At 37.7% G+C, this 16,087-nt stretch overlaps 1 protein-coding gene across 2 annotated transcripts in view; it reads left to right on the top strand.

The window, feature by feature from the left end:
- LOC128691850 (uncharacterized) overlaps positions 1-16,087 on the top strand; it is a 406,268-nt gene that overhangs the window by 21,464 nt on the left and 368,717 nt on the right. For both annotated transcript variants that reach the window (XM_070100971.1, XM_070100972.1), the window contains exons 4-5: positions 3,939-4,058; positions 5,661-5,758. In XM_070100971.1, coding sequence (XP_069957072.1) covers positions 3,939-4,058; positions 5,661-5,758 — 218 coding nt within the window. The remainder of the gene's footprint in view (positions 1-3,938; positions 4,059-5,660; positions 5,759-16,087) is intronic.

Below are 16,087 nucleotides of genomic sequence, written 5' to 3'. Positions count from 1 at the left end.
TTGGCCTCTGGACCCTGAAAGGGTTAAACAGTTGACTAACACACAGGTACCTATTTACAATTAAGTGAATAGGGGTAGCAAGTGTAAGGAGGCTTGCCTGTAATTTTAGGCCATTCTCCTAGCTCTTATTCAGATTCCTAAACCTACTTTAATAATAATACAGTGGACCCCCGCCTTACGATCAGCTCCCAATTCGACCGATTATACAAGTGTATTTTTGTAAGTGCTTTTGTACGTGTATTTTTACGGGTCTGAAACAGACTAATCTAATTCACAATATTCCTTATGGGAACAAATTCGGTCGGTAATGGCACCCGAGCAGACTTCTGGAATGAAATACTAATATCGTAAGGCGGGGTCCACTGTAATTATTATTATTTTTACAAGTACATGTACAATGTATACGGACCTAGCTGACATCATTGACATACTATATAGAAAGCCACTTGTTATGCAGGACATTTCGGGCAAATTGGGTTAATTTTGTCCCCAGGATGTGACCCATACCAGTTGGCTAACACCCAGGTACCTATTTACTGCTAGGTGAACAGGACAGCAGGTGTCTTAAGGAAACATACCCTAATGTTTCTACCCGTACCAGGGATCAAACTATGGGCCTCAGTGTGTGAGCTAAGTGTGCTAGCAGCTGAGCTATGGGACACAAGTATTTGTTACACATAATAATAATAATAATTATTTCTACAAGTACATGTACAGGATGTACAGGCCTAGCTGGCATTAATGACCTATTATTACGTGTATATAGAAAGCTGCTTGTTATGCAGAGCATTTCGGGCAAATTAGGTCAGTTTTGTCCCAGGCTGTGACCCACACCAGTCGACTAACGCCCAGGTACCCATTTTATACTGATGGGTGAACATGGACAGCGGGTGTCTTATGGAAACACGTCCTAATGTTCACTCTGGATCTTGAAAACACTTCACTACAATGTTGATATTGACCTAAGATACTTCCTGGAAGACTGTAACAGATTATGCAGGCATTACTCTAGGAACATTCCCAGTGTTTGCCTGAACCTCTGTTTAGATGCTCTGTATAAGTAAAAGGACCAGAAATGTTGAATAACTTATAAGATGAATTATAAAATTGTAACTTAAGGAATTCAAACAGGAACTTAAATATTTTGTTTGCTTAATGTATTTCCGACACGTTTCCTTACACCTGTTGTCCTGTTCACCTAGCAGCAAATAGGTACCTGGGTGTTAGTCGACTGGTGTGGGTCGCATCCTGGGGGACAAGATTAAGGACCCCAATGGAAATAAGTTAGACAGTCCTCGATGACGCACTGACTTTCTTGGGTTATCCTGGGTGGCTAACCCTCCGGGGTTAAAAATCCGAACGAAATCTTATCTTATCTTAACAGGTGGGGTTTGAACCCATGGGAAGGGAGTCATAAAACTCACAGACCAGTGCATCAGCCACTGGGCCAGCCGGCTCTAATAAGATTCATCCAACTAGATATATTTCTATTCACTTTAGGGAGGTTAGCATGGGCCACCACCATTACCACAAATGCAGGCTTTTACAGACAAATGCCACACCAGTGAGGCTGTGGCATACTCTAGCTCAAGTCCCTTCAAAGCCACCATCATGACTCTCAAAATCTAAATAACAAGATTGAAAACAAATCGCAGGTTTGTTTTACAATTGGTTTGCAATCGCGTTATGAGTTACTTCCTTAAATTTTTTGCAGTTGTGTTATGATTTTGCAAGTCATGACTACCATTAAAATTTTACAGCAAAATTATCCTTTACACTTACATTGCATCGGTTAGTGAAAAGACATTTATTGCAGTGAAGTCTTTAATGGTATGGTATACTTAATACCATTTTACCATCTGTCGTCATTATGCCTTTGAGTAAATTATCGTACCATTAGTTCTGTATTTGCTTTTTTAATCCTCTTGACATTATTTCAATTTAACATAAATTTTTATATAGTACTGCAGTGTGTTTCACTAAATGCTCATTTTTTTCTAAAATATAGTATGTACTATGTTTACGGACTATATACTTTGTCCAGTATATTTTTATATTAATATTAATCCTTGCTTAAAACTGCCTGAAATGTTATGCATAACAATGGACTTTTCTTTGTAACAAATATACCGTTAGCCTCCTATTGTAACTAATGTATCTTGCTGGAAAATAAAGATGCGTTTATGTACCTTACATTTCATTTTGTTCAGGAATTGCTTTCAGGTCCTTTCGGTTGTGTGCCAAGCGCTCTCAGCATTGTATACAGTATGCATGTTTGCTAATTTGTGTGCTTGCTTTATTTGTTTGACAGTACTGTGTATAAATATCTTTGAGCATGATTAACAAATACAAACAGAGATCTTAAATACAATTAATTTTAAATTTACGTATCCACTTGTCAAGAGAATTTTTAATTGCAGACATTGTGTATTAACCCTTAAACTGTCCAAACGTAGATCTATGTTTTTTCAACATTTGAAAGTATGTAAAAAATGTAGATCTTTTTTTTTTTTTTTTGGTTACATTTGAAAAAGTGTAAAAAAAACTTTGATCTACTTTTGGAGCACTACGCATGTGAACGTAGATCTGCTTGGACAGTTTAAGGGTTAAATTCTTAGTTAAGTGACCTGTGTTTTTTATTACAGTAATACCTATGCACGTTAAAAAAGTCACAATACTGTGACGATTTACAGTGTGACTTGTAAATGATCCAAGTCAGACTGAAACTTTGTTGTGAACCTCTTTCCTGTATGTGAGTTATTTGTGTATTCTATGCATGTTTTCCAGAGGAGTCTTATATTTGATGTCATCCATAATGTTACTTACGTCACAGGCACTTACACTACAGGACTGTTCAAATCCGCATTGGTGTTCACTGTGCGTATCAAAATTTTAACCCATTGAAAGTAATCTTATTAAAATTGCCATCCCAGCATGAACCACATAAGTGATATGAAAGGATTTTTTTTTTATTAACACATTGGCCGTTTCCCACCAAGGTAGGGTGGCCCGAAAAAGATACTATCATTCACTCCATCACTGTCTTGCCAGAGGCGCGCTTACACTACAGCAGGGGTAGGCAAACTGCGTCCTGCCAAAGGTTTTCATGCAGCCTGCCAAGATCAAATCATATACTCACGTATATGCAGCTGAATGAGCAAAGCTTTGTTCATTTTCCTCTGTTGAAATCATGAGCTGTTACACAAGCATTATCAGACAAGTACAGTTCCCAGTTGATGGCACTGAAAAGTTTGCCCACCCCTGCACTACAGTTATAAAACTGCAACATTAACACCCTCCTTTTACATTTACTGTACTTCATTGTTAATTTTAATATAAAATGATAAACTTATTATAATATTTAATGTGCATGACTCTAGGATAATTCCATTGATAACTGACACCACAGACTTGCCTTATTGCAGTACTCTACCATACACTTTGTTTGGAGTATAGTACATACTGTCTCGTGTGGACACGTTATCGCATCTGGACATATTTGTCGCTATAGTATGAATCTTAAATTTTAATGCTGTAAAATTTACAATTACGATGATATTTTTCTATTATCAGTAGAATCAGCATATAAATTTCAGCAATGAAAATATTACACATATGCCTGTGTGTAGAGTTTGGTGTCAATTATCTTACCATTTGTGTGTTTTCTGGTCAAAAAATAAATAGAATCACTGTTGAATCCACTTGATACTTGCTCCACCATTTGCTGATGGTATATATGTACACTGAGAGGTACAAACCTCCTAGTGTATATACACTGACAGTTTACTTTAATTCCTATCATAGAGATTAAAGTGCTGTAATATTAACTGGTGGTGCACAGGTGACATGCAGCCTTAATGACCCTTGTGTAGTTAATAGGCTTTATCCCTAATAATAAACCATCCAATCTACCACTTGCATTCTCTTGCACGTGCCAGGCTGGAGACTTTAGGCATACGCACTCTCAAGGAGGCGGTGTACATGGTGGACGCCTTTCCTCTTGAATTTAATGACGATAAAGATGATCAACTTAATACTCTCCTTCACAGTCTTCCCAGGTAAGTTTAATAATTAGGCTTAATACAGGAGGGCTCCGCTTATATAGCAGGTTAAGTTCTGGGCTACTGCTGTACAGCAAAAATCGCTGTAAAATAAATCATAGCGTTCTGCACCTTCAAATTCATATAAAATCCTGATATGATAGTATAAACATATATTAAGTGGGTAATAGAGCTAGGCCTAAAAAATGCATATATGGTACACACGTTACTTTAAAATATTTTTGTCCTTAGCTTATAGTGAGTGGTGAATAAATTTATAGGAATTCAGAATAAATGAAGAGTGGTATGATTGAAAACTGCTGCATTAGCGAAATGCCATAAAGTGAAGTGCTGTAAATCAGGACCCATCTGTAATCAGTGGTGTTATAGCATGGCTATTGATACTTGTTCAAGAAACATTGATGTAGCAAAATCGAAAAGAAGTCTACATGCTGGATTAACTGTATCGTACACACTAGAGTCCTGAAGACCCTTGTGGGTTTAGTGCTTAGTTTTGATTGTTGTGATAATAATTGAGTCCTGGAAGTGGGAAGCACATTGCCTGCACTCTGAATAATGGTCAGGGATGTTAGTGTAGCGGCTTACTTGAATTGTGATATTCCCACAATTCTGCGATGACAGCTATTGAATGAATGATAGCAAATGTGTTTCCTCCTTTGGATCATCTTACCCATGTGGAAAATGGCTGATGTAGTTATAAAAATCACAGACTAGAATACAATTGTCAGAAAAATAACTAAATATTAAATCATCAGACGTCATGTATGTATTAGACTTATAAAGAATATGTTCTTAAAAAGGCACAATTCCATTTCTGGAGCAATATAAAAATAGTCTGCATGTAGGAGAGAGAAGGTTACGACGACGGACCGAAACATCGTAAGGTTCTCTCTCCTATGTGCGGGTTATTTGTGTAGATTTACATACATTACTAGTGTTAAGTGGATGGGTTAATAACATTTTATTATAAATACAGTTTTGTACTGTACTGTATGTAGAAAAAACTAGGTGAGTAATGCATATAGGTACAATAAGACAAAACAAGAAGACTGATAATGTAAATTATAGAATAAGGACTAAATATGGTGCTAATGTTGACACAGAGAAATATAAAAAATAATTTCCTAGAATGGCACCTTGTAGCAGCACCTTGCAAGGACTGTCAGGTTGTACTAACAGTTCAATATCTTTTGATTAATTGTCCCATTCATCAGAGAGCACAATTTTCATTTTAAATGCCTTTGACTTCCCTCTTTTCTTGACTGTCTCACCTTTAATGCAGATTCTCTATCATTTCTTAACCAACACTGATTTTCTGTACTATGACCAGTGCCTTCTTTTTACCATTGCTTTTCCTCAGTGACATCATTTTTCTCTCCCTCCACATGAGTCTAGCACTTTCCATGAATGTAATCATAATAATTTTAATCAATAAACAATGTCTTGATTTGGGCCCTAAACTGAATGACTTGCTTAAAGAGAAAGCATGTGCTAAAGAGAGTTGAAATCTTGGTTTATACAGTTGTGTAGGTAAGTATTTGTTTATATTCCATCTGTAACTTATTACAATATAATTGGTTCTGTAATCTGTTGTTCCAGGGATAAAAAAGAACTGGATCAACTGTCAGAGGAAATCTGGATAGAGATTGCCAAGATGTATAATCTGCCAAGTGCTCGAGGATGGAACCTCTATAATGGTGAGTACTCATATTACTGTATAATCTGCCAAGTGCTCGAGGATGGAGCCTCTATAATGGTGAGTACTCATATTACTGTATAATCTGCCAAGTGCTCGAGGATGGAACCTCTATAAGAGTGATAACTCATACTGCTGTATAATATGCTAAGTGCTTGTGGATGGAACCACCATAATGGTGAGTACAGGAGGGCCCTGCTTGTACTGCAGGTTAGGTTCCAGGCTACTGCTGTACAGCAAATATCACTAAAGTGAATTATAAGCTTTTTTTACTTTCAAAATGCATATAAAGGCCTCATAACATGTTTATACCATTTATTAAGTGAGCAATTGAGCTAAGCCTTAAAAATGTATATATTGTCCATGTATTATTTGCCTTAAAATATTTTCATCCTTAGCTAATAGTGAGTGGTTGATATATTGATTGTAAAAAGTTTGAATAAATGAAGAATGGGTATACATAATTGAAAACCACTCTGTTAACAAAACACCATAAAGTGAAGCACTGTCAAGCAGGGCCTGCCTGTACTGCTGTATAATTTGATAAGTGCTTGTGGATGGACACCCCATAATGGTGAGTATTCAAATTAGTGTATGGTTGAACCTCCAAATTCAGAGAGGCCTTGTAATTTCCAGGACTCGATTAACCAACATTTTTGCTGATGGACAACCCATAAATTTTTTGCAGTGCCCCCTTTTTTTTTTTTTTTTTTTTGGACACTTGGCATGTGACTAAGCTTCTTTAGGTGTCCCATGGCCTGGTAGACAATTGTCTCGCCGCACGCTGAGTGTTCATGGTTTGATCCCCGGCTGGGTGGAAACACTGGGCATGTTTCCTTACACCTGCTGTCCCTGTTCACCAAGTAAGCAAGTAGGTACCTGGGTGTTAGTTGACTGGTGTGGGTGGCATCCTGAGGGACTAGATTGAGGGACCCCAGTGGAAATAAGACACAGTCCTCGATGACACACGGGCTTTCTTGGGTTATCCTTGGTGGCTAACCCTCCGGGTTTAAAAATCCCAACAAAATCTTATCTCTTACCTTATCTGACCTCTCAGTTGAAAACTAGCAAGATTTAATTCATTAATATTATTAATGTATATTCAATGGAGGTACTAAACTGCCTGGGATAATGTGATGCAATCAGGATTGATTCCAGAAGTGGGAGAAGAGCTCTGATTCCTTGGATCAAGAGCCTGCCACCTACATTAAGGCACCCACCTAGAAGAGGACTTCATTTAGAATGCACTTGCTAGCTTTCTCAAGTCAGAATTTCTTTGTTTTTTCACGAATTTTAATATTAACTAGGTTAGTGATATTTAAAGAGATGTGTCCTGAACACAATGGGACTAAATCTAAAATAATTTTTTTAACACATCGGCTGTCTCCCACGGAGGCAGGGTGACCCAAAAAAGAAAAAAGAAAAGTTTTTCACTCATTAAAGATACAGGAGAAGGGGCTACTAGCCCCTTGCTCCCAGTATTTGTCACCTCTTTTGACACTCATGGCTTACAGAGGAAGAATTCTCCACTTCCCCATGGAGAATAAAATTAATTATGTATATATACAGTAGGACCCCTGTATCTGCAGGCTTGGTTTCCATGGTTTCAGTTACCCACAGTTTACCATGGCCCAAAATAACCTTTAATTTTTGCTTAATAACACCAGAGCACAGTGATGGCAGTTCTTCAGAGCCTAAGAGAAGCTGTGAAGTGCTTCCCATCAGTGAAAAGTTATAATTCTTCACTTATTGTATGTAAATTATTAAACTTTATCATAGGTGTGTATGTAAACAAAAACAACTTTTATATATATATAGGATTCGCCACTATCCACAGTCTTGGGCATCCACAGAAGGTCTTGGAAAGTATCCCCTGCGGAAATGAGGGGGGAGGACTACTGTAATTTTGTATTCAGGGATTCTAGATTTGCAGGATTAGGCAAGTCCCACTCCCTCCCCCCTCCTCCCTCTGAATTTGGAGGCTTGGCCTATTGTAGCAAGTGTTCGAACTGGGAATCTCTGTGATGGTAAGTACACCTACCATCCGACTTATGACCTGCTCGACTTACGACCACTCGACTTACGACCGTGTTTTTTATGCCAAATTTCTGGGAAATAAACAGCTATTTGTGTTGTTCACAGTGTTTATCCTAAACCTTACAGTATAAAATACAGTACTAACAACATAAAAAGTAAAGTAAAACATGAAATACCAAAATAAAACAATAAATAGCCTTTACAAAAATATTTTGTTGATATTCAGTAGTAAAGTTCGACTTATGACCATTTCGACTTGCGACCGGTTTCTCGGAACCGAACTCGGTCATAAGTCGGATGGTAGGTGTATACATTTATCACTGTGTAAGCCGCTTATTTGTATTTTAATGCTTTTTCAGCACATACAGTATACAGGTGCTACATTTGATGCATTATATAAGTAATTCACATGTACTACTGTTCTGATGTACAACAATTCAGCATATGACAAGTGATGCATTATTGACCCCCACCGTACCTTGAGAGCAAACTCCTCTATATGGTGGTATTTGTTGACGCATTGATGGTGGTCTCGCTGAATCAGTCTTTCTCTGAATCATGGTGTATTTCTCACTGAATCAGTATCTCTCACTGACTCGTACATTGTCACAGAGTCAATCTGCCAGTTATGTACTGCTTCATCATATGTCAGTGGGTCAAGCAGTTATTTATTTCCAAGTAAGAAAGTTGAGCTGTGCTCATGGTGTTCTTTCTTCATATTTTAGTCAGTCATATTGTTTATACAGGGAAGCTCCAGCAGGTTTATATAGGAGGGTGTTCTGTGGGTCACCTCCCCTATGGCCCAGTCCTTGACCAGGCCTCCCAGTGGATCAAGGCCTGATTAACCAGGCTGTTACTACTGGTCACACATAGGCCAAGGTGTGAACCACAGCCCGCCAATCAGGTACTGACTTTTGGGGGTTGTCTTGAGGCATTATTATTACAGTGGACCCCCCGGTTAACAATATTTTTTCACTCCAGAAGTATGTTCAGGTGCCAGTACTGACCGAATTTGTTCCCATAAGGAATATTGTGAAGTAGATTAGTCCATTTCAGACCCCCAAACATACACGTACAAACGCACTTACATAATTACACTTACATAATTGGTCGCATTCGGAGGTAATCGTTATGCGGGGGTCCACTGTATTATTATATTAGATTTTAGCCCTTTTGGTTTAGCGCTTCATTTTTATTATAATAATTATATATTAGATTTTCAGCTTCATTCTCTTTCCCCCCCCTTTAGTGCTGCCAGGTAACTACTATACTATGCCCTTAACTATCGGTAATTTTTTTTTTTTTTTTTTTTTCAACAAGTCGGTCGTCTCCCACCGAGGCAGGGTGACCCCAAAAAAAAAGAAAGAAAATCCCCGAAAAGAAAATACTTTCATCATTCAACACTTTCACCACACACACACATTATCACTGCTTTTGCAGAGGTGCTCAGAATACAACAGTTTAGAAGCATATACGTATAGAGATACACAACATATCCCTCCAAACTGCCAATATCCCAAACCCCTCCTTTAAAGTGCAGGCATTGTACTTCCCATTTCCAGGACTCAAGAAACCATCGGTAATTATACTACTATAATCATGGGTAATTACCATACTCTCAACCCTTCATAGCTGTCATGTTACATCCATAACCATTGATTACTAAATCATTATAACTGATGGTAAGTACCTTATTAACTGGTACTTCTATAATCAATGGTAACTACCATGCTAACTACTCTCATAATTGGTAGTTACTATGCTAACTACTCCCGTAACTTAGTATAAATGCTATTCCCATACTCATAGGTAAATATCACTTACGTGTATTTCCATAACCATTGCTTACTAACTACTGTAACCATTGCTTACTAACTACTGTAACCATTGCTTACTAACTACTACTGTAACCATTGTTTACTAACTACTGTAACCATTGCTTACTAACTACTACTGTAACCATTGCTTAATAACTACTACTGTAACCATTGCTTACTAACTACTACTGTAACCATTGCTTACTAACTACTGTAACCAATGCTTACTAACTACTACTACTGTAACCATTGCTTACTAACTGCTGTAACCATTGCTTACTAACTACTACTACTGTAACCATTGCTTACTAACTACTACTGTAACCATTGTTTACTAACTACTACTACTGTAACCATTGCTTACTACTACTGTAACCATTGCTTACTAACTACCACTACTGTAACCATTGCTTACTAACTACTACTACTGTAACCATTGCTTACTAACTACTACTACTGTAACCATTGCTTACTAACTACTACTACTGTAACCATTGCTTACTAACTACTACTACTACTGTAACCATTGCTTACTAGCTACCACTACTGTAACCATTGCTTACTAACTACTACTACTACTGTAACCATTGCTTACTAACTACCACTACTGTAACCATTGCTTACTAACTACTACTACTGTAACCATTGCTTACTAACTACTACTACTGTAACCATTGTTTACTAACTACTACTACTGTAACCATTGCTTACTAACTACTACTACTGTAACCATTGCTTACTAACTACTACTACTGTAACCATTGCTTACTACTACTACTGTAACCATTGCTTACTAACTACTATGTAACCATTGCTTACTAACTACTACTACTGTAACCATTGCTTACTAACTACTACTACTGTAACCATTGCTTACTGACTACTACTACTGTAACCATTACTAACTACTACTACTGTAACCATTGCTTACTAACTACTACTACTGTAACCATTGGTTACTAACTACTACTACTGTAACCATTGGTTACTAACTACTACTACTGTAACCATTGGTTACTAACTACTACTACTGTAACCATTGGTTACTAACTACTACTACTGTAACCATTGGTTACTACTACTGTAACCATTGGTTACTAACTACTACTACTGTAACCATTGGTTACTAACTACTACTACTGTAACCATTGGTTACTAACTACTACTGTAACCATTGGTTACTAACTACTACTACTGTAACCATTGGTTACTAACTACTACTACTACTGTAACCATTGGTTACTAACTACTACTACTACTGTAACCATTGGTTACTAACTACTACTACTACTGTAACCATTGGTTACTAACTACTACTACTGTAACCATTGGTTACTAACTACTACTACTGTAACCATTGGTTACTAACTACTGTAACCATTGGTTACTACTACTGTAACCATTGGTTACTAACTACTACTGTAACCATTGGTTACTAACTACTACTGTAACCATTGGTTACTAACTACTACTGTAACCATTGGTTACTAACTACTACTGTAACCATTGGTTACTAACTACTACTGCTGTCACCATTGATTACTAACTACTGTCACCATTGCTTACTAACTACTACTGTAACCATTGCTTACTAACTATTGCTATTGTAACCATTGCTTACTAACTATTGCTACTGTAACCATTGCTTACTAACTGCTATAACCATTGCTTACTAACTACTACTATTGTCACCATTGCTTACTAACTACTACTGTCACCATTGCTTACTAACTACTACTATTGTCACCATTGCTTACTAACTACTACTATTGTCACCATTGCTTACTAACTACTATTGTCACCATTGCTTAATAACTACTACTGTAACCATTGCTTACTAACTACTGTAACCATTGCTTACTAACTACTGTAACCATTGCTTACTAACTACTGTAACCATTGCTTACTAACTACTGTAACCATTGCTTACTAACTACTGTAACCATTGCTTACTACTACTGTAACCATTGCTTACTAACTACTACTGTAACCATTGCTTACTAACTACTACTGTAACCATTGCTTACTACTACTGTAACCATTGCTTACTACTACTGTAACCATTGCTTATTATCTACTACTGTAACCATTGCTTACTAACTACTACTGTAACCATTGCTTGCTAACTACTACTGTAACCATTGCTGGCTAACTACTACTGTAACCATTGCTTGCTAACTACTACTGTAACCATTGCTTACTACTACTGTAACCATTGCTTACTAACTGCTATAACCATTGCTTACTAACTACTACTACTGTAACCATTGCTTACTAACTATTGCTACTGTAACCATTGCTTACTAACTATTGCTACTGTAACCATTGCTTACTAACTATTGCTACTGTAACCATTGCTTACTAACTGCTATAACCATTGCTTACTAACTACTACTACTGTCACCATTGCTTACTAACTACTACTGTAACCATTGCTTACTAACTACTACCATAACCATTGCTTACTAACTACTGTAACCATTGCTTACTAACTACTACTGTAACCATTGCTTACTAACTACTACTGTAACCATTGCTTACTAACTACTACTGTAACCATTGCTTACTAACTACTACTGTAACCATTGCTTACTACTACTGTAACCATTGCTTACTAACTACTACTGTAACCATTGCTTACTAACTACTACTGTAACCATTGCTTACTACTGTAACCATTGCTTACTAACTACTACTGTAACCATTGCTTACTAACTACTACTGTAACCATTGCTTACTAACTACTACTGTAACCATTGCTTACTAACTACTACTGTAACCATTGCTTACTACTGTTACTGTAACCATTGCTTACTAACTACTACTGTAACCATTGCTTACTACTACTGTAACCATTGCTTACTAACTACTACTGTAACCATTGCTTACTAACTACTACTGTAACCATTGCTTACTAACTACTACTGTAACCATTGCTTACTACTACTACTGTAACCATTGCTTACTAACTACTACTACTGTAACCATTGCTTACTAACTACTGCTACTGTAACCATTGCTTACTAACTACTGCTACTGTAACCATTGCTTACTAACTACTACTGTAACCATTGCCTACTACTGTAACCATTGCTTACTAACTACTGTAACCATTGCTTACTAACTACTACTGTAACCATTGCTTACTAACTACTACTGTAACCATTGCTTACTACTGTTACTGTAACCATTGCTTACTAACTACTACTGTAACCATTGCTTACTACTACTGTAACCATTGCTTACTAACTACTACTGTAACCATTGCTTAATAACTACTACTGTAACCATTGCTTACTACTACTGTAACCATTGCTTACTAACTACTACTACTGTAACCATTGCTTACTAACTACTGCTACTGTAACCATTGCTTACTAACTACTGCTACTGTAACCATTGCTTACTAACTACTACTGTAACCATTGCCTACTACTACTGTAACCATTGCTTACTAACTACTGTAACCATTGCTTACTAACTACTACTGTAACCATTGCTTACTAACTACTACTGTAACCATTGCTTACTAACTACTACTGTAACCATTGCTTACTAACTACTACTGTAACCATTGCTTACTACTACTGTAACCATTGCTTACTAACTACTACTGTAACCATTGCTTACTACTGCTACTGTAACCATTGCTTACTACTACTGTAACCATTGCTTACTACTACTGTAACCATTGCTTACTACTACTGTAACCATTGCTTACTAACTACTACTGTATCCATTGCTTACTAACTACTGCTGCTGTAACCATTGCTTACTAACTACTGCTACTGTAACCATTGCTTACTACTACTGTATCCATTGCTTGCTACTACTGTAACCATTGCTTACTACTACTGTAACCATTGCTTACTACTACTGTAACCATTGCTTACTACTACTGTAACCATTGCTTACTACTGTAACCATTGCTTACTACTACTGTAACCATTGCTTACTAACTACTGCTACTGTAACCATTGCTTACTAACTACTGCTACTGTAACCATTGCTTGCTACTACTGTAACCATTGCTTACTACTACTGTAACCATTGCTTACTACTACTGTAACCATTGCTTACTACTACTGTAACCATTGCTTACTACTACTGTAACCATTGCTTACTACTACTGTAACCATTGCTTACTACTACTGTAACCATTGCTTACTACTACTGTAACCATTGCTTACTACTACTGTAACCATTGCTTACTAACTACTGCTACTGTAACCATTGCTTACTAACTACTGCTACTGTAACCATTGCTTGCTACTACTGTAACCATTGCTTACTACTACTGTAACCATTGCTTACTACTACTGTAACCATTGCTTACTACTACTGTAACCATTGCTTACTACTACTGTAACCATTGCTTACTAACTACTGCTACTGTAGCCATTGCTTACTAACTACTGCTACTGTAACCATTGCTTACTAACTACTGCTACTGTAACCATTGCTTACTAACTACTGCTACTGTAACCATTGCTTATTAACTACTGCTACTGTAACCATTGCTTACTACTACTATAACCATTGCTTACTAACTACTACTGTAACCATTGCTTACTGTTATAACCATTGCTTACTAACTGCTATAACCATGGCTTACTAAATGTTGTAACTATTGCTTGCTAAATGCTGTAACCATTGCTTACTAAGTACTCCCGTAATCATTGCTAACTACACCCATAACCATTGATAACTGCCGTTTTCGTCATTACCGTAATCACCTGTAACTACCATTCTTGCTAGTTCTCAAGTTACCAACTATTTGTTACAAGAAATCTTTCCCATAACCTCCAATATTCCATAATTCACGTAGTCTCGGGACGTGCTAAACCCGATGGGGTCATGCAGCGCCTGGGAAAAATGGGGAAGCAGGAAGGTAACTTCAGCTCCTTGGATCAAGGCCTTTTTGCCGGCCAAAATTCATGATGCGTCTCGATTCAGGTTGCGGTTACCAACAGCCTGAATGATTCTCAGACCCGGCCGTGAATATTATTATTTACGTGGAAGCACCAAACCCGTAAGAGTTATGCAGTGTCCGGGGAATTAGAGGTAACGAGGTGTGATGGGGGGAAGGCGAGAGTAGGCCTTAAATCCTCAAATACGGCTGCGAATAGGGGACGGTGACACGGGCCTTCATGTTAAGCAGAATCCAGACGGATCTTAGAGATTTGTGAAATAATGGTGGTTACGTACGTACATAGATGGGTATTTGAATATAATTACACATATGTACATTTCTATAGCTTAATATAGGAAATTGGATCTATGCTCCAATTCTCTGAATTAAGCCTGAATACCTTCCATCCCCCCTACAAGCGCTGTATAATCCCTACGGGTTTAGCGCTCCCTATGTTAATGATAATATATTTCTATACACCCATAATTCACAGTGCCGCCTCCACATATGTAGTGGCAAATGGGAGATGTTTCTAGTTTGTTTGGGCATAACACGTGGCCAACACGTTAGGTACTTGTAGGATGGAGACAGTTCGAGGTCAGAGAAATATATGAATAAGCGATGTGGGACGGGACTTGATATTCACCGGGAAGCGGTAAATCCTCTTGGGTTGTACAAGCGTCTGAGGAATAGGAGGCAATCGGGTTTAATAAGTTTATTTAGGCACAGGTACACATAAGTACAATTATCATACATAGTGTAATTTACATAAGAAAAGTGGCTTTTTTTCTGTTGGAATCCTTGATGCAAGCGGATAGCTCTAGATCCTTGGATGGAGTTTTTCACCTGAATGAAGGCGTCCCCTCCCTGGGAGGGTGAGGATGACCTTGCGCCATCTTAGTTTATGTACAAGTTGCAGCCAGTTTGTCATCACAAGTAGCCCTTGTGGCTTAGCGCTTCTTTTTAATAATAATAATTGTCATCACAAATATTATGTGGGAAGCCTTTGTTCCCAGGTCCCCTAGCAACTGCAAGATTAAGGAATTATACCCATTCACGGTACACATTCCCCGCCCATTGGAACGGTGCGATTCATAGTGCTGTGGCATAAAATAACCTGTTGTCATAGGGGAGAGGAGATAACATAAGGAAACAAAGAAATGGAGGAATAAGTAGATCTGCGCACTGGAAACTGTGTTAGGATAACAGCTGACTTCTCCAGGTTCTCCATGCCAGACGTGTGAACCAGGTAAACATCACTCTCTTCCCTCCACTAACCTCTCACCTCTTCTATTTCTTATACATTATACATTACCGAGTGCATATTTTACTGTTAATACAGTTTACAAATTCAATTAGTTTCATATAAATGGCGCTCAAGGAATATATAAATCCAGTATGATACGTTGGGGCTTAAAGTAGCCTAAAGTTCCTCAACAAACATGTGCGCTCCAGTCATCGTTGAGGAGGTGTAGGGGGTGTTGCTGCCGCTCTGGAGCTACATATCAAGTATTTTAGTGTTTTAACTTAGCGTGGGCATCGCGGCAGTACGGAATGGAAGCTT

The sequence above is a fragment of the Cherax quadricarinatus genome, chromosome 75 (assembly GCF_038502225.1).
Source record: "Cherax quadricarinatus isolate ZL_2023a chromosome 75, ASM3850222v1, whole genome shotgun sequence".
NCBI lineage: Eukaryota > Metazoa > Arthropoda > Malacostraca > Decapoda > Parastacidae > Cherax > Cherax quadricarinatus.
Note: the sequence above shows the minus strand (reverse complement) of the source record. Positions and strands in the feature narration are given on the sequence as shown.